The sequence below is a fragment of the Takifugu flavidus genome, chromosome 12 (assembly GCF_003711565.1).
Source record: "Takifugu flavidus isolate HTHZ2018 chromosome 12, ASM371156v2, whole genome shotgun sequence".
Taxonomy (NCBI): domain Eukaryota; kingdom Metazoa; phylum Chordata; class Actinopteri; order Tetraodontiformes; family Tetraodontidae; genus Takifugu; species Takifugu flavidus.
In genome coordinates, this window is record NC_079531.1 from 5,914,816 (window position 1) to 5,938,309 (window position 23,494).

Genomic DNA, 23,494 nt, shown 5'->3' on the forward strand with positions numbered 1-23,494 from the left:
GTTAAGGACCATGCTGTCATAATCATGCTGAAGTATTATTATTATTTATGATTAGCAAAAATGTACATATTTCTAAAATTACGCATCATGACTAATGGATTAAAGACTTTTTTTCTTTTATTAAATTCATCAATAAAACAAAAATTAACTTTCTAACATAGCAAGGCACTGACTCAAAAAATAATATAGCTGGTAAAGGTGAAGTTGCCCGGTGCGCCGACATTGCTCTTTATAATCATGACTTTGTATTTGAAAACATAATTAAAATGCATGAGCAACACTGATAACAGCACGTTTCACTGTGTGCCATCTTTGGACCAACACAATCATACAATCTTCCACTTTGTCCGTGACTTGACGTTAGACTATGGGGAACTGCTATTCATCCCAATGAGCTGAGATCTTTCTTGACTGGAGTCCACCTGTGCTACATTTTCCTGTTTGGATCTTATTTGGGAGGACACACACCTGTCTAACAACAGCACAACAGAGCGATGATTTCAAAGTTCAAAGCAGGAGGTGCAGATCTGGGGAAGGTTCCAAAAAAGGTTCTGCTGCAACGAAAGTGAACTGGAAGAAGTGCAGACAAACCAGGACTCGTCCCAGAACTGACCTACTTGCTTTTATTTTTAGCACAATATAAATTAGGGGGGAAAAGTGAGCAGGTTTGGAGACTGCGAGCTAGAGCCAGTTCAATAAAGAAAACAAAATATGACCCAGTGTCTTTGTGCTTAAACACCAACAAAATGAATTGAAGTTTTAGCACAATAATAGAAACAGCGCTTTCACGAAACTTTCCACGAAAGTTTAAAAAACACACAGAAATTAGTGCTATTATCAGCAGCTTTGTTAAAAGAGGATCCTGATTGTCTATCAGCGGTTAAACCAGTTAATCTGACATGCATATCGGTGGACTTTGGGAAATGGTGAAAGTGGCCAGAGAGAACCTTTAAATGTGCGAAGGTAATGCAAAAAAAAAAAAAAATCATTTAAAAGTAGCTCTGGCGGGGTTCAGAATCCTCAGGGGGAGCACATCCTCCACCCACTCGTTCGGGGTGGACTTCATGCGTTCCCAGAGCGCCACCTCGGAGGGAGTGGAGTCCATCCAGTCCACCAAAGCTCCGTAGCTCGTGCCTATGGACAAACACCAGGAATTCAATAAATACTTATATTTCCGGTTCATTTATCCAGGTCAGACAATTCCCGACCTGTGCCGATCCCCAGCCGCAGGCCGCCCAGCAGGTTGGTGGCTAACTTGTCCCGGTCCCACACGGTGAGCTCCACGCAGGCCTCCGTCAGGTCGATGTCCCTGATGCCGTCATAAACCATGGTGTGGTTGAAGACCGGATCCACCGCGCGCCGCACCACACGCGTCTTCTGGCGGCTCTTCCTGCTGGTGTCCGGCAGCACGAAGCTTAGTGGGGAGGGAAGAGTCAGAATCCCGTCAGGAGAGACGATCGGTCGATGTTTTCGGGATTTTTGGAAATCTACCTACCACTTCACGTAAGGGTTAATGGTGGCTCTGATGAGAGGCAGGTCCCTGCACTCCTTCACCCAAATGTGAATCTCTCCGTTAAAAAAATGCGAAACTCCTTCAGATAAGCCATGAAAGGAACGACAGGACAATTTCAACATTGGTTTTGATTGTTATTGAAGCAAGTGGGCTCATTCGAACACAAACCTTCGCTGTGGCTGATCTGCGGGAGGTAACGGATGGCCAGCTTTAATTGTCCTCGACCAGAGGGCGCTGCTAGATTTGGTGGAGTCTAAAACAGACAAAGTCGACGTTAAACGAGACGCCCTTTTGTAATCTGCTGTGTCTGTGAGCGTTTCTACCCGTGATTTCAGTGGAAAGTAGTTCAGCCGGGTGTGGCCAAAGTCCCACTTGAACAGGTCCACGTCCACCTCGCCCAGGAAGCTGTTCCTGCCAAACGTGTCATGATGCCACACGGACAGAATGAGAGTCTGTGTCCTCAGGTACTCCATGTTAACGCGGTACTGGGGACACAAGAACCACTCAGCTGGTTCTCATGAACGGGAGAAATGAGCCTGTGCGAGCGGATTCTTACTCTGAGGATCTCGTTGAACGTTGGGTTCAATGTCTTCTTTTTTACAGACGTTTTCCTCTTTCCCAGGTTAGATTTGTCAGGAACCAGGTAGCTTTTAACGTATCTTGTAAGGCAAAAAAGAAAGATGTCCTCATGAGAAATACACACCGTAGATGTGTTACAAAGTGTCTCTTTCTGCCGTGTCACTCACGGGTTGGAGCGGCCTTTCTTCAGGTCTGCGGCGGCCAGGTCTTGACACTGAGCCACAAAGATGTGGAACTCTCTCAGCTTCTGTATGTAGTTGATGGAGAACATGATGTTCCCCTGAACCTCCAAATCCCCACCGTACATGGTCATCATACTTCCACTCAGCTTGAGGAGAGATAAGTTTACACATTAATGTTGTCATTATGGATGGTCCGAGTTGTTGTGGGCCATTTATATCAATATTGTATGTGTTTTTGTACTAGATCAGTGCAGAAAATTTAGTATGACCTGGATGTTTTGGATGAATTACGACAGATTTAAGAAAAAGCAAAAGATGGAATTGGTGGTTAAGTTAATAGCAATAATGGTGTTATTTAAAAAACTAAAAAAAAAACCACACATTGCATCAACAACAGATTAATTTTAGATGCCAGCCAGCAGTGCTTGTTAGCAGAGCCGCGTTTGCAAGGTAACATACAGACGACAAGCCAGAGGAGCTGGTGAGGTTAGTCAAAGAGCCGCCTTTGGTTAGTTGCCCGCTGTGGTAACTCTGGTCGCTGTTGGAGTCAGTGGACGCGTCGTCCTGAAAGACAGAAGTCCGCTCTGGGTGCGAGAATGCGGCGGAATCTCAAACAAACTGGAGTGAAAGTTACAGATTTACCTCCTTCTGTAAGAACAGAGGGACCGATTTGCTCATGTTCTTCAGGTGGTCCTTATCTGAAAATAAGGAGGAGGCGGGCGAAGGCATGGACGAAACTGGGGATTGATTGATTAGGGAAACGTGTCACTATCAAACTCGTCACTGCACATTTGAGTGATGAAAGCAGGAGCACGGAATGGGCTGATGGGTTTTTACCATCACTGGCGCCTCTGATGTCAGCAGTGGTGTCCTGCCTTCTTTCTTGTACTGGAACAGACCAAAAGTCGGCTCAAAGCAGCAGTGACACACAATCAAAATGGAGACGTGAAGGACGTGCAGACCTGGTGATGCCGTGAGGTCCTCCAAACTTTTGCTTCGTGTTTCTGCTCGCATAAGTGCTTTCCTTACTGGGCTTAAAGTGTCATCCCCACCTACAGTACATGTAAAAGACAGAAAACACTCAGATTACCTTTTCACAGTTCTTTTAATGGTCGCTTGGTATCAAATATTCACCATTGACCAGAAGCACGTAGGCAGCGATTAGCAACGCTACAGTTTCTACTTGAGCAGCTGCTGAAAGTACCAACTACTCATATACTTGTTAGTGATTCTAAGGAAAGCCCACAAATTAAACATGGGCAGGTGAACACAGGTGCGCACACTGTTCAGACATTTGAACAAATAAGCTGACACGGACGTTGCGTCAAGGACGTGGCCATAAATGAGTCACAAGGATGACAAAAGTCTGCTATCAACAGGTGTTGAATTACCCTACATATGTGAGCACTAGACTTCATTTGCTGCTTTGCTAATGTCGACAATCATTTAAATCTTGCAGTCTGCGTCATTACCACTAGGTGTCAGTAACTCTTATTTTATCATTTTTTTAAAAATAAAATCACTTTTGTTATTTTAAATTAACTGTATATGTTCCTTATTTTGTATCCTATATTGTCCAAATTAATACATGTCACTGCATAGAAAACACAATATATACATGAATAAGTATTTCAATCTCACTAATTTGGGGGGACTTGTATTAGGGCTTCAGTTGTTGCATTATTCTTCCATAAATTACTAAAATTGAATGCTCACGGTCAGAATATTTCTTGGAGTTGGACCAGGAGTCTGATGTGCTGCTCAAAGATGAATCTGGTCCTGTGTCTGAGCTGTAGTTTGCCCACAGGGGGCGCTGCGTCACCTTGGTGCTCTTACGACTGTGCCACCCCTCTGAGCTCACAGGGGTGCTGACATGGACCGGCCTGCCCGGGTCAAATCCAAAGCCACCCTTTTCTCCTTCATCCTCGGGATTTGGGGCGAGGGAGGCCTGGAAGCTCGCCTCGTCCGTCATGCCCAGGTAGTGGCGGTAGTCGCGGGGAATGTACGCTCGCGCACGTGGTGTTGGGGTCTCACTCTCCTCTGGTGGCTTTGTTATGGTGATGTTTTTTTGGCTGTACTGCCTCCGATTCCTGCTCTGGGGCTGTGAAGGGCCCGTGTCCATTTGAACTTGATCGTTTTCATCCAAAGCGGACAGAGCGAACATGCTGGCAGCACGGCGAATTGAATTTGCGCGACTGCTGGAGGCCTCATAGCTGTCCTTTCTGCTCCTATGGGGGCGATTCTCTTTTCCTAAAGTGTCTTGTCGAGGGAGATCCCTTGAGCCTTCAACTGTTGACACACCCTGAAGAGTAGGAGACAGTTTGGCGGCCACGGGTCTTGTTTTCGGCTGAATCTGTGGCTCTTTGCGCCTAAAATCCTTGGCTGCAAACTGGATCTTTACCGTCTCTTTCCTTGCAGTGCTTTTGGGTTTACCAGAAGTAGCTTCATCCCAGAAGTCCCGCAGGCTGTTGAATTGCGTCCGACTTGTGGTCAGGTTAGCAGATTCTGTCTCCGTGCCAACAACATTTGGATTAATCTCCTCACTGCGGTCACCATTCCCAAGAGCGCTCAGGTCGTACTCGGACTTTGTGAATCTTTTACTGACTTTTGACTGGCTCGGGCCCTGGGTGACATTCCTGCTGTAAAAGGTGGGCTTCCTCTCCTGCTCCCAGAAGGACCTGAGCTGCTTTATCTTATCTGCAGAGCTCTCCTGCTGAGGCAAATCTTGTACGTTTCTCTGAGGACTGTAACCTCTATCGTCGCTATTCCAACTAGCATCTTTATATGGACTTCTAAATGTTTGTGTTTTGGGTTCGATCAATGCGTCATTCCCACCTTGCGGGTTATCCACATACGACTTGTTTCCGGAATAAGAGCCCGGGCTGTATCTCGTTTGGAGATCTGCCTCCGACTTTGGAGTCCTGGAAGATTCATCTCGCAGTTGGATTTCTGTGGATTGGGAAATTCTGTCAGGTCTTGGGTTTGATGTAGACAGACTTTCAGTCTCTACACTCAGTCTAGGATGGAATATTCTCTCCTGTCTAGGTCTGGGTACATTCACACTCCCGGCATCCGAACCTCTTCTGTCGGCCGCTTGGGCACCGGCTTCTAAATCGGAATAGTTGCGATAGTTCCGAGCTGAAGTGTTCGGCCCGTGTGCCTCCTGGCTGCTGCTAGAGGGGGACGTGTATTCCGTATCTGTTTGTGGACGGACAACCGCACATCGCTCACTCTCACCCTTGTAAATTATCTCCCGGCTGTACCTTCCGGGTTCCGAGGTCATATCCATTTTGTTGCCCTCGTGTCTGTCTGACAGGCGAGCAGGCGTTTGTCCTCGGTTTTTGGACATCATTGACTTGATAATAAGTACTTTAGGACCTATTTTGTGCCTCTCCCAAACCGACCTCAGATGTGGAACGTAGACCTGCTGCTGCGGTTCCTCTATTTCAAGCAGCTCTGAGCTGGCTGACCTATGAGCAGCTCTTAACGCTTTCGCCTCATTGATCTTTTTCTGCAAGAGCTCACTTGTCCCCTCGCCTTCGTTTAGGAACGAATCTTCGCTTCTTGACTTGCTGACCACCACATTGTGGTCAGAGCCCATTCTAACCTTCGCACCACCTGCCGAGTTTAGCCAGTCGCTGCGGTCGGTGCTGCGACTGAACCAGTCCAGCACCTTTGCGATGGACTCCTCGTCACCAGTGGGACTGGTGCTCTGCGTGGTTAGTGTAAACACGTTTTTCTGATTTGATTTCTTCATTTGCTTGTCTGATTTGTCAATGAAGTTGAGATCATAGGATACCGGAGGATCTGGATCTGAAAAGAAAGGCGTAAAAAGAGAATTTGGTACTTGTGCTTGAGCCGTTTACCTGATCTCTCAGGTGCCAAATTTATTTATTAACATTATTTTAAATTTTATTTAAGTGCACATCTGCATGTCAACCTGAAAACAATGGTAATGTTACCATGCTGCAATAGTCCTTTTGTTGTAGCATGTTAGAGTTTATTAGTTATTAGCACGTTTATTAGCGTTGGGTACTAACCTGGTGTCAAGCTGTTACTTTATGCCTGTTTTATTGCGATGTTTGCCAAAACGAGACCGGATCTCAGTAAAGACAGAGATCCTGAACACGTCTGCCTATGAAAACGTTAATTTAAGCCTCTATTTCGTAACAGCCGTGCATCGCTTGGCTGTCCAATTATGATTTATGGACCATTAAAATTCAATCAAAAGCGAGTCAAGGCCCCTATTTTGCATCAAGCTGTAAACACAAATTAGATCTGGGTCGGGCGGAAATAAAATCAATTTTGCAGGGATTACATCAGCAATTAGCGTCTCGTTGGACGGAACGTTGAAGTGACACCAGAGATTTCCTAAGTCAAGAATTTCATTTGTTGATTAACTAAATTGGACAAAAAATAAAAAAGAACTGATTTTGTTTAATCTCACTGGGAGGCTGCTCCTTGTCCTGTCCTTTATGTCAAAACCTTAGTTTAGATTTGGACAGCAGAGACACGATCCTGGTGAAAGTTCACAAAGGAACATTTAGCATTTGACGCTAAGGTTGCGTTGAATACATTTTGCCTGCGTGCGCCAGTTGCAGTGTCTGCGCACGTGCGTGTTGTTGACAAAGCTCCCAGCCAACTGGTGGCCTGTTAAAGTTCATTAGTTTTCCACACAGCTGCGACAAAAACATATTTATTTGGCTCTATGTGGCTGAATTCTCCAATGTTTGCTCTGTTGTTTGAGCGGTGTCTTGTAAACACTCATTTCTTATATCCATATCTCTGTTTATTCTGGGACTTTTTCAGTTTGTTGTTTGTGTTTTTCAGTTTCGGGTCTTATTTCAGTCCTCCTCTGTCAATATCGTTTCAAGCCCGTCCCGTTTGTCTGGTTTCGGGCGGTTTCGTCCTCGCCGCACGCCTTTGCATTTCGGTCTCGTTCCCTCTGTTCGGTGCTGTCCCAACCTGTGTCCCAACCTGTGTCCCACCTGTGTCCCGCTGCCCCTCCGCTGTCTCCGATCAGCTCTGAATAGCCTGTCTCTGTTGTGCGCTCGGTGGAAGGCCATATAAGAACGCCTCAGTCTGTTATTAATTCTCATTTCAAAGCAGGTGAATGCCGCTAGCGCCTGCATTGCTGCTCTAAAGGTTCAGCACATTTTATAGATTTCTTAAGTTAAAATTTGACAGATGTAACGACGAATGTTAAAGTAAACAAAAGTGCTCCTGCATGCGAAACTCACCTGTGGTGCTCTGAGGCAGGCTCAGCTCATCAGGTCTCCCTGCTGGTCCCGCACTGTCTCCTCCTCCGACGGTGTCCTGAATGCTGCTGCTTCGGAGGACGTCACTGCGCAGCGCCGCACGCTCTCCCAGACGCTCATCCTGTGGTTCTTCCCTCCTTTCTTCGAGGGCCACGTCAGCATCGCTCCCGCTCTCTGTGTCTGAACTGAAATGTCTTTGAGTTAACGAGTCGTCAAAGCTTTCCGGGAGGCGCTCGGAATTTTCACTGACCTGTCCATCTTCTGGGAGGGTGTTCCTCCGTATTTGTCCTCACTGTAAACAGGCTGATCATCATCATTCATAGGCTGCTGGGGGCTCTCCTGGGGGGCAGCTACTCTTTGGGCCAATTGGCGCCTCTGTCCTGGGGAGGGGACAATGGAGGCTGGGCCGACCGGAGCGTCAGGATCGCTGCTTGACGGGTGTCTGGAGAGGAAGGTCCTCTTCCTCGGCACCGGCCTGAATGCCGGGGAGGAACCTTCAGATGTGCTGGAGGTGTCCGAAGTCTGACTGAAGTCCTCTCCAGGGTCGCTCCTCAGCAAGGACGCGTCCGCTGCAGGGAGAGTTATGTTGCACATTCACACGTGTCTCACCGACTGACGACTCTATCTGTCGGGAAATTCAGTTCCAACCTGTCTGGGATAATTCCGGCTTCTGACAGGATGTCACGAAGCTGATGTTGTCGGGGGCCTCATAAATAATCATGGAGCCCTGGTTGAAGGGGTTTTTCCTTGGCTTTGAAGGGAAGACGACAATGAACGATGATGCCACAGAGAAAAGGGACCAAAAAAAAAGCACAGAAAAAGACTGATAGTACCATTCTTGGAGAGAAGATGGGACTTTTTTTCTCCTTCTCCGGATCACTGAATGGAGACAGAAATTCACACGTTTAGAGCCGATCAAGCGCTCCGGATCCATGTGACTCGTGCGAGGCAGCCGTGGCGCCACATCACGACTTTCAGCTGCATGTTGGTATTTTCGCCGCCGTGTTACTGGATTATAATTGGCTGATAACTGAACAAATATGTGTCTTATCAGGTTCTGCCCTCCACCCATGTTAAGCCTGTGGGTGTCACCTTTGACAGCACGCCCTCGTCCCAGTCCCGCATCAGTAAAGTCACTCGGTCACCTTTCTTTCATCTTCGTAGCGTCTCCCACCTGCCTCCATCTCTCTCTTCTAACAGGTCGCACCCTTACTGCCGCTCCCTTCTCTTTGCCTTATCTGATCCATGAACTTTTGCACTGGTTCAAAATTCTGGCCCCCTCCACCCGCCACATCACCCGTTTGCTGCAGCAGCTCCACTGGCTTCATATCAAACAGCAGATCCATCAACAACCTACAGTAGCTCATTAGCTTAGCCTATCTTACTGACCAAACACCCACCCGTTGTCTCAGATCCTCCCCTTCCTGCCAACCTGCTCCCTTGACCATCATGGGGTCTAGAGCCTTTGGGTGCTCCGTCCCTCCACCTCGGAATGTCTCACCTTCAATCCCACCTCCAAACTGATCTTTTCCACCAAGCTTACAAGAGCTATTTTAACAGGACTTTTTACTCTATCTATTTATTTACTGTCTCTATTTATTTCTTTATATTTATTGTTCATTACTGTTTCAGGTAAAAGAGATAAAAATGACAAATATCCACTCATGGGTACAACCTGAATACAGGCCCCACCTCAGAACGACCTGTTCCTTCCAGAATTGAAACAAACTGTTGCTTCCAATTTGGAAACAAGAATGTTGCATATTGAGTTAAACACTTTAACTAAACCGCCGCCTCGGCCACATCCTGCATTGTTAGGAGCTGCTCACTTATCGCCGCCTATATTTACACAGGCGAGTCACAAGGCTGTTTGTGAAGCTTTGCAGCGACGGCGTACTTGATCACGGCCAGCTGCAGGTTTTCCAAAGACCGGGCTGGTTTCGGTGGAGTGCCAACTTTCAGACCCGAGCTGCTGGGTGTTGGTGACCTTTTGCTTAGAGGGGACCCATCTGCATTGGTAAAACAGATTAAAAAAGAGGAAATAAGACGCCTCACACACACATATGGCAGAGTTCAGAGGCAGAATGATACAATGGTGGACCATGACAGGATTATGTACTCTGACATAAGCACTGTGTCAACAGTGCAGAGTAAACACACCAAAAGGAGCCTTCTGTGCTTTCATGGAGGCTAAGATGACTTCCGAGCCGTGGATCTTATCCATGTGCCGGCGGGACTTGGCCTCGTAAAACCACTCTCCGCTCAGATACTTCCACTGGGAGTCCGGCTTGGAGCCAGTGTTGTGCGTTTTCTCCAGTTTGCTGGAGGGGAGAGAACAAAGCAAAACAAAAAGTATTTTCAACTCTTGTCTATTTCCCTTTGATCGGGTGGATTCAAACAACGTTATGCAAATTCTCTCCTCTCTTCTGTTCTTTGAGTTCTTGGTGTTTTTTACACTTCCACAAAATTCTTCAAATTAAGGAAAATCATTTTACAATTGGAATCTGTTCTATAATGTGCCAACGCACTTATTTCTTGTAATCCTCAATTCCGGATATCAGAGTCACATTATGGAATTAATGGTTGAAATTTGGGATCAAAAACGGGAGGACAGATTGAAATGATAATCTAACTGTTGTGACGTCTAACCAGTGAAAAACAGCACGGGGGCCTCCCCTGTCAGCTTAACGGTGCCCTTTTTGTTGACTTCCAGAGCTGCCAGCAGCTGTTTGGGGATGTTTCGGTCTGAAATTAAGCCTTGAATGGTTCCCATTACTGCCCAGTGTGACCAGTGTGTCTGGAAGAGGCTGGAATTGAATTACGCGGCTCACGTGGAGGCGTCTCGGCGGCGTGTCTGTGCAGCCAAACTGTTATTCTATTATGGCCCGATGCTATTTTGGCCTTCGCATTTGCCGCCACACAAAGGATTCTTTTCAACCAGAAAAAGGAAACAGGCGACATTTGAGCCAATGTCATTAAAATGATGCTCACAACAACAGCGACTTTTTTAAAGGGACTGATGGATTATGGGAAACGCGTGATGCTAATTAGCCGAGCAGGGACACGTCTCTGGTGCCGCTCGCTGGGGGCCCGGTTTTTCTACCTGACTCTGTCGTCCTCGGCCCTCTTCAGCTCGGCGTCCCGCCTCAGCACCGTCATGATGGCCCCCTGCTCCTCCTCGGTCAGGTGGCTCAGGTCGATCATGGCTGCTCGCCCTCGTCCTCCCGCCTCCCTCAGCAGGAACGTGCAATAACGCAGAGCGGCAGTAAACGGCGACCAGCCGAGGTCCTCGCTGTGGGAGGTTAAAAAAAAGAATTTCCCCAGTGGTACATGTCAACAAAAAACCTTCCATTTTTCTGTATCATGTCAAAGAAATCCTGCATTTTTATATAAACACCCAAATTATCTCAGTCTCCACTCGACCTATGACCCCGGAATTCATTTTATTCTGAATTTTATTCTTAATTTCATTGAAAAGCTTCTCGTTCTGTTCCCCGGCAACCCTCTCAGGAAACAATATAACCTGCAAGGGTATTTACTTAATAAGCATTTGTTTTTTGTAGTAGACACATAAAAGCCTGCACAGAAAGTCCTGATATGTATCATGTGACTTTTGTGTGTTTACTAAAAGATGCGCTTGGTAAATACAGAATTTTTTCCCAGACAGTTTGAGAATTTGTCATGTGGATTTTATTTGGTGTCTTTATGGCATTTTTAAAGGATTCTGGAGGTAAACCATGTTGCGTCTATTTTGAAACGCTTTGTCTTTTCTTTCTTTCTTTTTTGCTGTGATTGATCTTTAAACTTTCATTGTGTCCAAGTTCATATTCACCGACAGTTTGTGATCTGAGTATTTACTCAAACAGCACCTTGGAAGCACAAAGTCTGTGAAACATAACATCCAGCAGTTAGAGCACGAAAATCATTCAGAAATTCCAAAAACATACATCATAAATTTGACCGCTCTGTATACGTTTCTTTTATTAATTTATTTTATCTTGCACCCTTAGCAATGACTTCCTTTAAATACCCAGGTTATGCAAACGTCATTAAAATCGCTACCTTCCTTGGAGTGACAGCCACTTCCTCCTCTCTTCCTCACAGCTCCTCTTTAACTCCCATTTGCTCCTTGTTTTAAAATGTTCAATCGCCTACCTTCACAGGACTCCTGCAGGCTTCCCAACTAGCGCGCCCATCCCGCTGTGCGGGCGCGTTCTAGGGAGAAAACAAGATGGAGAAAGAACCAGAGGGACAAAAAAAAAAAGTTTTCACCTCCTCCACAGGTTGGCGGCTGCCGCTGCGGGATGCATTTGCGCAGGTCTTCTCGGGCGGGATGAGACGTGGGGAGGGCGGGCTCCGCTGGTGGCGATGCTGCTGCGGCGGCTGCTGCTGCTGAAGACCCTGGTAGGGGAGCAGGACACGGTTTAAGCATCCTTCCATCGCTGGCTTGCTGATTTTGGGCTGGTGCGATGATGCAAAGATCAAAAAGGTGGGATTTTGATATCATATTTTATACAGAGAGCAGCGCCTCATAGGATGCAATGACACGGAATGGCCAGCAGAGGCCACCCGGGAGATGGCTGAGTGTGTTTGACTAAAGGGTGTGAACGGCCCTGCAGGCTCCTCTGCACAGTATCAGGTTAAGGTGCGTGTTTACAGTTCAAATACTGCGTGTGAAGCTGTTTGGAAGACATGTAACGTGGCATTCCGGGACTATGTTCATAATACAGCCTGAATATTTAAAGTTACAACCAACTCTAAAGTTTGAATCAGGTTTGTACGATAAATGTCATACATTCTGCAACCAGGATGCTTTATCCAGTATATACGTGACTAAAGATGGTGCTTGAGTAATTCAGATCAGATGCAAAAAACCCTTGTGATCTTTACTCAATTTAGCCAGCAAGAATTACAAACTGCTGATGATTTTAATTATTAAATTAAAACACACATGCAGCCGACCAGGCTCACGAAACTGGTGAGTGGATTTTTGTTAGTGACCATTAAGAAAAATAATACATTTCTTTCTTTCTCACTACATCTCATTTATCCTAACCCCCCCCCCCCCCCCCCTTAAATTTAACAAAAAAAAAAATCCCAAAATGAAATAAGAGTGAAAACCCTCTGAGTAAAGAAAAGACGCTGAAGGCTGGTTTGTGGAAGCTGCTCTTTATTTGTAAAAGAAAGAAAAAGACCTCAGCCGTTGCTACACTTTCTAATGACATAAAGAAAAGACCTGCGCAGACGAACGCAGGCGCCATCCTGAATCCGAACTTAGGTAGAGTCAAATTTGAGTGAATTGCTTTCATATTTCAAACATCTTTCGCTTCTGTACTCAAAGAACAGTCTGTTATTTTATATACACGGAGCGCCGATCAACAGCGCTCCTCCGCTCCACAACCTGCGCCTCAGACCGTTTTTTACAAATTAATTTACATCAACCACCCCCCCAACACACGTTACTGTAGCAACACTCCCCCACCTCCACCCCGCTGAGGAGCCGCAGCGTGGAAAGATGTGTGTAACATGAAGACAACTCTCACATTCAGAGTGAAGGCAGCCCCGATCGGTCGGAGGCGTGCCGAGCTTAAAGCAAAGGAGCCCGCCACCCGCGACTTCTGGTTTCGTTGGGCTTTTTTGTCCTTTTTGTATCGACTAGACGGCGAACCGATCCATGGCAGAAAAACTCTAGGCACAGAACCGACTAGCGTGACCTCTTGGACTTTGTTACAAAAAAAAACTTCCTTTAACACAAAACTTTTGGAATATTTAGTGCTCTACCATTCAGCTTAATAGGTGTTTATATAATAGCTATTTTAAACTCTACCTGTCGGTGATATTCTGAGACCCTTGTTGGTCCTGAAGCACCCCCGCGGGTCCTCAGTGCTGTGTGGATTTTACATTCCCGAACCCCCCACCAGATCTTCGACCATTACTCATAAATAAATACAAATAGCACACAAGGAATGTCTACTGTAAACACGGTAAAAAAGACACAAACTCAACAGGTGTAAACGTCATTAGCATCATTACTTCGTGACAGTTCAGGTGTAGGTGTGTGTGTGTGTGTGGGGGGGGGGGGGCGAATGAAGAGATGGCTGGATCAATAAAGGGAGGAATCGCTCGGCTTTTTCTCTTTATCCCCTCCCAGCTGAACACCCAGATTTTCAATCCAGCCATCGCATGAAGATGGAGTGTCCGAATATATAACATCGACGTTTGCCGGCACCCACGGTGGAAAAGAAAAACCTTTAGAGGAGGGGGGGGTTGGACAGCGGCGCCACTCTACAAGTTACACAATTATGGGCACGAGCTCTTTGCCAAGTTTTTAGGACACATTTAGCAGGTTTTGTGACAGCCGGAGCACCGTCGTCCCCTCGATGCTTCTTAATTTTAGGGGGGGGGGGGGGGGTTGTGTAAAAGTTGCTCTGAAGAGTTAGACTGCAACCAGGACAAAGCTTTGCTGCTAAGAGCTTCATCTCCCGAGAGACACTTGTCTTCAAATTACATGAACTGCATCTGCAAGAAAGACAGGGACAACATTAGCCGACGGCTAAAATCGTTAGCTGAAGAGGAAAAGTCTAGCTGGAGCTATTTGTTTAAAGCATTATTTAAACAGTCAGGGTGCTTTATTTATAGCTTCATGTGTCATTAAAAGATTAGTAAAAATTAAGTTTAGCTGTCATATCAACTGTAAGAAAATAGAGGCCCAATCAAGTAGCACGGCCAAACAAAGGGGTCAAAAATAAACACAAAGGATGAGGGCAAAACATGTAGCTTACACAAAAAAGAAATTAAAAATAGGTGTGTGACACGTGCACGTTCACCCGCGAGCAAAAAGCATGCTGTACCTAAAGAGACGCTCTACAAGAAATCCTTGAGAGAGAGGTGTGCAAACGGGTCCTGTCCAGGGGCTCGGAGAGGACTCTGGCTGGAAGGACTAGAGGCTGCGGAGGGCTATTTAAGGAAGAGATACAGGAAGGAGGAGGAGCAGAGGAGAAGTCAGACAGTCAGTACGGAGACTGAAGGAAGGCTGAGATTAGTCCGGAGAAGCTGATGTTATGGAAGAAAAGGCCATTCCAGACAAGCTGATGGAAATTCATTCCAAAAACTCCAGGTCAAAAAGAGCAACGTGATCCACAGTTTTAATTGGTTACACACACGTATGCAGATGCCTGAGGCCGTTTGCACAACGGGAAAACTGAAATGGGATGCTGGCGTCGCCCGGTGCCGCTCACCTGAGCACTGGACACGGAGCCGAAGGGGTTGGGCGGCCTCATCACAGGCTGGGAGTACATCATGGTGGGAGGATTCATCATCCCCAGAGAGCTCATTTGTGGAGGCTGGGATGTACAGAGACAGACATTACATCAGAAATGACCCAATAATTCAATTTATTAAATCATTTAGCTTAAACAAAACACTTTATTTGGTGCTCCAGTAAAATATCTGTACTGGCTGAGGCTAGAGTATTTCCACTGACCAGGCCATATCCCATCATGCCTGTAGGTGTGGTGGCAGGGAAGCTCATGATTGATGGTGGCTGGAGGCAGAAACGGAAGGATTCATATGACGACTTAAAAACAAGCAGTTTTATACATAAAAACAGGGTCGAAACGCATGAATCACCATGGAGACAGGGTTCCAGGTCGTGGTCGGGGCTGCTTTGGGCTGCCAGTTGGTGCCGCCGGTCATCCTCTTCTCCCCCGGCTGGTTCCAGTGGATGTCGCTGTAGATCAACACATACTGGCGTCAAAAAACTGCAGACCCCAAAAACCTTCAGTGGTTTCAGCAGAACAGCTGAGATTCCTCGCTTACTTTTTCATGGAGCCGTTCCCAATGCCGAGGTCTGGAAAGTAAATAGAGTTACCGGTCTGCTTTTTCAGGCCTCGGTGCCCTAAACAATGTGTGCTTTGATTAAAAACCAGCGTCCAACTCACTGCCGACGAGGTTAGCCAGGGACGAGTCAAGGTCGTCTGACACCAGCTTCTCCGGCTGCCCGGGCGGCTGGTTGGATCCGGCCATGGTCGGTTTCAGGATGCCCCCGGTAATATCTGAATCGTATGGGGAACATGAAACGGTGCTCAGACACGGACACAAAAATATCTGTTATAATATTACTGTCAACAAAAAAAGATCTCCAACTAACGTACTTATATAGGAACATGATACAGACTATATAAGTGCAGATGGTTCCGCGTCTAGCTGATTTAGTTCCTGCTACTGTGCCATTTAGGTTTGGGAAATGATTGGCGGGTCCTGACAAAAACCACTAAATCAGTCACCTTCAGTACTGAGGCAGTTGCTGCCTGAGGCTTTGGCTCCAAACACCGACTCAAAGTCCACCTGGAGTCCCCCAGCAGACTGCTGAGGCGGCGCCTGTGGCGCTGAGTATCCTTCGTGAGGAGAAAATAAAGAAGCTGCTGTCGTTACGGAGCTAAAGAAAGCAGGCTGTTGGAGGAGGCTGGTGCATCTGGCACCGCTGTGTGTGACGTTCAGCAGCCATATTTGGTATTAGGGAGGCAGTTTGGTACCTCTGAATAGACCAGCTACAGTAGAGGGCTCTGTGGGGAAAGGAGCCTGGTGCGGGAGGTGCTGGGCGGTGGACATTGGACCACAGAAGGAGTCTGACACCATGGGAAGGGACGAGAGAGAGAGAGAGAAAAGGGCATTTCAAGGTCATTCTTGAAAACCAGTTGAGATATTATGCCAGTGCAGACAGAAAGAAACTAACATTTGTGTGTTTTAGGTGAAAAGAGTTGCAGAAAAAAAACTTTAAACGACTACCGTAGCTATGAAAAGGAAGGTTTTAAAGGAGCACGTTTGACATTCTGGAGGAGTGTGAGACTGCGGCTAAAAAGGATCCATATCAAACGTCTGCCTATATAAAGCAACGCGGTGATTAGCTTAGCTTAGCTTAGCGACTGGATACAGCCTTCCAGGCTCCATCCAAAGCCAGCACACCTCACAGATAGACTTCAAACTCATCTATCACAGGCTGATATATACTGTAAATAACACAGTATACTCCAATCATTTTACAAAATGCCAAACTCTCCCTGTCCACCTAATATTCATCCACGTTTCTTTAAACAGCAAAACAAAAAACAAAGCCCTGGGAGTATCTGACAAGCTCCTATGTTTGCCAGTGGTCAGGAAACATAGGCTGGGATGGTGAGCCATCATAGTACCTGAAATGGAGTGTTCTATCCGCACTGTGCGTTTGTAATTGGCTGAAACTGTTGAGTTTGTGTCAATAAAGGGATTGTAACGATCTGGAGAATCAAAAATAGTGTTGGTAAAAGGAGAACAGGTTTCAACTTTGAAGCTCTGTAGCATATTTGAATTACAACATCAAACTTATTTAAAAAGATGAAGCGGAGCGGTGAAACAAACAAATGAGGCATGGGGTCTAATGTTGAGTCTTGGCTGACACATAGAGGGAATTAAGAAGATTCCTACTGAGAAATGCAAAACACCCTGTTTTGATTAAGAGCTACAAATGAGGTGTTAGCTGGGTAAAGAACCTAAGAGGCATCAGCAAAAAACAACACGGCACAGACACACATGCTAATCATGCTAACAGAGAAATGAACAAGGTTCTACGAGGCTATTTTTTTTGTGAAAAGAACCAAAATGATCTGTTACCACCAAACATTTCATGAGAAGATGTCCTAGAGGAAAAGCTAACACCGTCTGAAGACACGACAGGTAAGTTAGAGGCATCGACAACGAGTTTTGACAGGAAAGGGTTAAGGTTGGGCATGGAATCGTCCCCGGCCTCGGCAGAGGTGAAAGGATCTACGCAGGCAGAAGAAAAGAGACAGAAAAGAAAAGGGTGGAGAGGAAGAGGTGGGCGTCAGAGTCAGACAACAATGAGAGAAGGGCGAGCATGCAGAACAGGTCACGAGTCCAGAAAGGACAGATGGTCAGAGGTGGCCGCTCTCTTACCTGTCCACGCTGTAGCTGCGGGAAGCCCCGTCGAGCCGGGCTGCATGGAGGCCTGGAAAGTGGACAGGTCGAAAAGGTCGCTCTGCATCTTGACTGCACTGCAGAGGAAAAGAGGGTGAATCTAGAATTCTAAACGCACACGCAGACTATTCTCAGTTGTTTAGGACTGATGCTGGATCAGTACCCGTTGGAGCAGCTGGGCGTAGAGAAGAGGTCTATGGCTGGTGCTGTGCTGATGGTGCCCCCGCTGGAAGAGATTGGAGATGTGTCCGTGGTGGAGAAGGAGGGCCTCTTGGAGAGCTCCTTGAGCCTCTTTTCCTTAGAAAACCAAACACAAACGTGCGTTTACCAAATCGCCCTCGGCGTCTTTGGTCCCTGCAGGCAGAACTTAGAGCACCTTCAGCGCTTTGAGTCGAGCCTGCTCCTCCTCCAGGGCTGCCTGCTTCTCCCGTTCATCCACTTTCGTGAAGGACATCCCGGTGCTGGCCAGCGATGACACTGCGTTCGACAAAGTGCTGGCCCTGTAAGGAAGCACGTTCTTACTTTTCCCAGCGTTGCAGAAAGAAAAATACAGCCTCTAAGATTCCTGGTGGAGATAAGGGAAATGGTGAACCGGTGACGGAGGGATTAACGAACCTGCTGGCTGCCGTCGAGTCTTTGACCTTCTTGCCCTCTAAAGATGCCAAGTGCTGCTCGAGAGCTTCCAGAAGGCTACTGGGAGCCTGTTGTGACAGAAAACACACTGTCAGCAAATACCTGCGGGGTGGACAATGGAGCTGGAGTCCACACGGAGACCACAGAGGACAGTGGTGGGCAGCAAAGATACAGATGAGGAAATAAGCCTCAAACCCAAGATGTGGGGGTTGAATCTCACAAAGGTGGCTGGCATATTTAAGGGTTTTGCTTCCCTACTGCTGATTTAAGACAACGATTACACTGGATGGAGCATTTGTGTGGGATGATGTAGCGCACCACAGCATATTCACCAAACGTGAATATCGCCGAAGCGGTGGCGTGCGAGCACAGCAGGGCGGCCGTTTGGGTTCACGGCTCGCGGCGAGTGTTTCTATCCCCGAAGTTTGGGCCACCACAGAGGGGACGGCATGCAAAAGGACAACACTGAAGCAAGTCACGGACAAGAAGAGTGAAAGGAGAGTACTTACACAAACTGTGAACTGATGTGGAAAGATAAAGGGGGGAAATAGAGAATATAAAGGTGGTGACAGTCAGAAGGGGAATGCAATTCAGCGGCAGGTTTTCAGGCGCGGCTTATTCAGAAAACATCTAGCTGTTTTTAACTGGCTGCTGGGCTGTGGAATTGGCCCCAGACTACCATGACGTGGGGGCTTTAATTGGTGATAAAATCCCTTTGGTGCCAACACCGATGGAAGTTTGTGCCAAAGCCGAGCACACGGACACCACTTTAATTAGAATGTCTTATTCCTGTTTTATTGAGTCTGTCTGGGCCTTTTCTCTCATCTTATCGTTAAATACAGAAACAGGCTGGTGCATGTAATGAAAATGTGCCTCTCATTTGCAGAGAGTCTGAAGATCTGCTTGTATTAGCATACAGATAAGTGTTGTTTTTTTTAAAAATCTGTGCATATGTGCCGCTGCTGTCTCCTGTAAATTTGATTTACTATGGAAAGGAGGGGGAAGAGAAGAAGAGAAAGAAACAGGAGACAGGAGACCACCTGTTGTGGCAAACATGCGCATCATGCAGCTTGTGTTATTTCAAAGAACATTCAGGGGACTCTTTTGTTTTGCTGCACAAACAGATAAGAAAAGATTAGAATTGAAAATATGAGGAAGAAGCAGTGGAGGGGGGAAAAAAGCTTGGATTTGAGCTCACCTGCGAAAGGTCCGGGATGTCTCCCCGATCGATGCCCACCTGCTGTTGAGACAGGAGAGAAACGCTCTTCAGCCGGGGGCGCCGCTGGCGAGCCTGCGCGACGGCAGGGAGAAATCGACCTAACGTACCTCGGCTACTTTGAGGAACTCCGATATCCGAGTCATTCTGGTGAGGAACTTCTTGTAAATGTCCAGACCCTCTTTACACTGAGTCTTCTTCATGTCAAAGTATTTCTCTGTTCGAGCGACATAAGCCGTCACACAACGTGCGGGAGACAAGCGGAAGATCAAAGGTGGAGGTCCTACCCAACAGGTTGATGATGCCTTCGTTATAAGCAGCGAAGAGCCTGATGGAGTCTTTGAAGAGGAGCATGAAGGCTGCGTTGATGACTCCGTTGGTCAGCTCGTTGGCATTGACCTGTGAGGGAACATCCAGATATCTAAAGGCTCCTCTCTGGAGATTCTGCTGACAGAAGAGCAGCGAAACGTCTGAAATTCAGCCTCAGACTCACGTTGAAATCGAGGAGCGCGTCCATCTGGTTCTGAATGATGGGGATGGTCTTTAGCAGCTTCTCCGTATTCATGGTCCTCATCACGCCATCCACTCTGCACGGAGAAGAGACACGACTGAGTGATGATGGACGGACAGAGAGGATTAGAACATATGAAACTATTAGCTGTGGCTTAAACAGATCCTCAACGCATAAAAGCATCAGAAATGTCAGCATGTTACCGCGGACTTCTGTGCTGATGGATTCCTTCTTCGTTTTGTGTAGCTCGGATAGACATGATTTATTTTTTTAGCGTTACTAATTGATCACTTTTATTCACCGTGATGCTGTGAAACACTCACCCACGTTTGACTTTGGTGAAGTCGAAGGCGACCTGTCTGTATGACACAGCCTTCTCATTCAGGTATCGACTGTACCTCCTGATGAACGTGGACATGTCGTAACCTGGCAGAACAGTGACAACATCTCCTTTCACGCCAGGCTTCTGGATTTAAAGCCACCGTAAGACAGGCCGGTCAAGTATTTACCTTGTAAACCGCTTTTGTCCAGGAAATTACTGAGGTTGAAGAGTGTATTCCTGGAGGCCAAGTACTGGACAAAACGCTACAGAAGGGGAACAACGTTCAACGCAACAGGATGGCGTTAAAAGGCAGAAAAATGTAAATAATGTCTCGGCGGGCTCACCTCGTTACCATAGACCATGAGATGGTGCGTGGTGATGAGGGACTTAAACACAACCACCCAGCTGGTGTTGGTGGTCCTCTCGAACAGAGAGTCGGCCAGTTGGGGGATGTTGACGTTCATCTCGTTAGTGCAGTGGATTAAATCTGGAAAGGAAGCGAAGAATAGGAGAGAAATTACGCCATCAGCACCAACGCTTAAGGTTGTTGCCGTTCGCTTCCACTTACACCAAAAAATACATACAACAGTGATCTGTATAATAGTAAAAAACACTACAAGGAAGCGCGCTGACTCCGATTGCGGCCTTTTTCTGAGCACCTGCACGGAAAAAAACCTCAACGTTAAAAAAAAGCAACAACCGCAGCCTCAGTGGAAACGGATACTCCTCACTTTAATCATTAATGCCAACAAAACACGCTTTTAGGAGTGCAGGATGTTTAGACGCCATCCGTCCCTGGTCTGTCCCACTTCCTCCAGTCATATGCTCAACCACATGACGGTTGAACGACACTGGTGAAAGCGGAGCTAATGACCCGCCATTCACGGCCCCGATCGGGACGACGGGGGTAACTGGGCCTCCCTTTCTGTCCTATATATGACTTTTCAAAAGGCGGGGGACTTTAAGTAGGACAGGACAACCTTCCGGAGCAGCAGCGGCGGTTAGCCTGGGCGGGTGGAGAGCTGGGCAAGAGATGGCGAAGATGACGTCCACGGTGGAGAGGCGAGGAGGGAAGAGGCGGAAGACGAGGGTGGAGAGCACGCTGACAGCGCTGTCATGTTATAATCACCCTGCTGAATATTCAGAGGCTGACATGAATGACTTCTAATTCAATCATTGATGTGACAATGCATTATGGCGCCGAACACCTATTTTAGGTCCTAGGTCCTATTTTCTTTTAAGAAGCCTCCATAGTAGTTTCAGACTGTTAAGAATGACTTTTTCTTCCCTCTTACAAAAAGACACCATCTTTAGTCAATGGATTTACTCCATCACAAAGTCTTGTGTGGGTTCGCCGGGATGCTGTTTAACATTGTTACGATTATTTAAAGGGGGACATCTCGAGCACAAACGTCCTATCAGACATCTGACCAAATGTTTTACAGCTCACATTTGCGCGAATACAACTGATTCAGATCTTCTTTGATACATCATGTGATGAAAACCTGCGACGTTAACCTGTATTTTGAAGATGCCCCATGACTGCACCCATATGATGGAATCAACTCCTACTGGAATGAGCGGATCGATGCACAGGAATCTGCTGCTGCATCCCCTTAAGTACAGACAGACACAGTCTCCTGGGGCTTCCAGTGCATCAACATTAATGATCGGAGGATTCCTGAGCTTGCATGAGTGATGGCCTGGGAGCAGCCGGCTCTGCCTGAGCCACAGCGGCCTCTCGCTTCGGCATCACCGTCAGAAAACACCCTGAAACAGGCACTCGTGCAGGTGCAGGTGCACACAGTTGTTCCTGGAGCTGCTGGGATGGGGAGCTTTTCCCTTTTGTATGCCAGTGAAATCACTAGCCTGATTGGAGGGACTTGACATTTTTCACTAGAACTGATGGAGGAAAGGGGAAGAACAAAAACCACACCATTAAACACGCTATTTGGGAGCAAACCGTGGTGAGAGACGATAATAACTCCGTGATTAAGAATCAATTACGTCTTTAAACCCCCTACAAAATACACCTACTTGGTGAACCGGGCCTGTCGTCACTGTTAAACAATATAATCTCCCATTAGCATGTTAGCCGAGCCTGAGCTATCATCCAGAGGCTTCGAGGCCTTGTAGCTCCTCCATCGCCATAACGCCGTGATTCTTCCGCCGCTGTAACCCCCCGAATCTGGAAAACAGCCTTTTAAATAAGGATACTCACAGTCCAAATGCTTCTTTTTCGGGCCCATGACTTCGTGAGTGGTGGCCTTGCACACTGTTTTGGACACGGCGGATCCCGTTACACTGTGCTGGGCAGCGGTGATCCGGTCCGTAATGCTCTGCCCCGACATCTTCTGCTCCCTGGACGCAGCGACAAAGGGGGAATCTACAGCCTCGCCCGGGCTTCTCTTCTGATAATACCCCGAAAAAGCCGAGAATGGAGCCTCCGCTTGGTCCGCGAACGTGTCGGATCCCCCCCCCCTCGTTCCCCCGCCTCGGCGGAGACAATCGTCGGGCTATGCGGGAGCAGCACCGGCGGAGGGCGGAATAAAGAGCCCGGCAACAGCCGCAAAATGTGGGATTGGTTCCGCCGTCAAAGGTGGATCAGATCTCGGGGGTGCCGCGATGGCGGAGTCCGCTCGCTGACTCATCCGACCCGGGCGTCTGTGTCGCTCTCATCCCGATGTGGCACACCGGATCCCCGCTCCCTCTGCCTCCTCCTTCGTCTCCTCCTCCCGCTGCTGCCGCTGCCGCCGCCGCCGTGGGAGGAAAAAAAGGGGGGATAAACGGAGGAGGGAAATGGCGGGCCTGCTGGATCAAATATTCAATCACAGGAGTGCAGGGTGGCCTGGATGCGAGGATGAGGGAAGCAGGCCGGAGAGACTGAAGCAATGAACCGCAGCGGTTCAAAAAGAATCAGTATCCATCGGTGCACAGCTGCCATGGAGGTTTCACGGCGCCTTCAAAATTAGAACACTAATTATAACACTGTAATAAAGATTTGACATAAATACTTTATAGCATCCTTCAGTGCGTGAAGGGTTCCAGACACCGTGAATATTCTCAATAGCAGCCCTGTCTCTAAAGGAGCTTTACAGCGATATTAATGTGAACCCACCGAGGCCAGATCTCAAGTTTAATCAGAAAAAAAGAGGTGGCACACACCAGAAATTGCAGCAATTTTCTTTGAGGGACTGCATTCATTTTCAGGGTCTTGGAAGCTTTTGAACTGAATTAAAGTTGGCTGCAAGGCAAATGAGAATAATTCAAGGTCCAGGGTGGATTCCAAGAGTCTGGATCAGGTGTTT

General features: G+C 47.3%; 2 protein-coding genes across 13 annotated transcripts; both read right to left on the bottom strand.

The window, feature by feature from the left end:
- Positions 1-99: 99 nt before the first annotated feature.
- Positions 100-11,972, bottom strand: sytl2b (synaptotagmin-like 2b). Of its 7 annotated transcripts, none has more exons than XM_057049497.1 (20): positions 11,688-11,972; positions 10,636-10,824; positions 9,693-9,853; positions 9,430-9,541; positions 8,366-8,411; positions 8,181-8,283; positions 7,783-8,101; positions 7,515-7,717; positions 3,991-6,087; positions 3,237-3,326; positions 3,112-3,162; positions 2,917-3,011; positions 2,734-2,838; positions 2,260-2,420; positions 2,070-2,172; positions 1,837-1,998; positions 1,682-1,766; positions 1,496-1,592; positions 1,209-1,414; positions 100-1,134 (listed from the first exon to the last, which is right to left on the bottom strand). In XM_057049497.1, the coding sequence occupies exons 2-20, from the start codon at positions 10,734-10,736 to the stop codon at positions 986-988; spliced, it is 4,446 nt and encodes a 1,481-aa protein (XP_056905477.1). In that variant the 5' UTR covers positions 10,737-10,824; positions 11,688-11,972; the 3' UTR covers positions 100-985. The 7 variants fall into 7 exon arrangements, with proteins under 7 accessions (XP_056905477.1, XP_056905478.1, XP_056905480.1 ...); XM_057049498.1 differs by having other exon boundaries at positions 11,595-11,972; XM_057049500.1 differs by having other exon boundaries at positions 3,991-5,223; positions 11,688-11,970.
- Positions 11,973-12,685: 713 nt separating this feature from the next.
- Positions 12,686-23,260, bottom strand: picalmb (phosphatidylinositol binding clathrin assembly protein b). 6 transcript variants are annotated; one of them, XM_057049504.1, is made up of 24 exons: positions 22,408-23,257; positions 20,531-20,673; positions 20,374-20,449; positions 20,188-20,290; positions 19,847-19,940; positions 19,641-19,752; positions 19,464-19,570; positions 19,336-19,377; positions 18,647-18,658; positions 18,120-18,205; positions 17,881-18,004; positions 17,668-17,801; positions 17,484-17,581; positions 17,181-17,333; positions 16,724-16,807; positions 16,067-16,159; positions 15,818-15,928; positions 15,473-15,586; positions 15,351-15,381; positions 15,162-15,261; positions 15,016-15,075; positions 14,771-14,875; positions 14,384-14,489; positions 12,686-14,051 (listed from the first exon to the last, which is right to left on the bottom strand). In XM_057049504.1, the coding sequence occupies exons 1-23, from the start codon at positions 22,535-22,537 to the stop codon at positions 14,397-14,399; spliced, it is 2,205 nt and encodes a 734-aa protein (XP_056905484.1). In that variant the 5' UTR covers positions 22,538-23,257; the 3' UTR covers positions 12,686-14,051; positions 14,384-14,396. The 6 variants fall into 6 exon arrangements, with proteins under 6 accessions (XP_056905484.1, XP_056905486.1, XP_056905487.1 ...); XM_057049506.1 differs by lacking the exon at positions 14,384-14,489 and having other exon boundaries at positions 22,408-23,260; XM_057049507.1 differs by lacking the exon at positions 16,724-16,807 and having other exon boundaries at positions 22,408-23,259.
- Between the last annotated feature and the right edge of the window lie 234 nt (positions 23,261-23,494).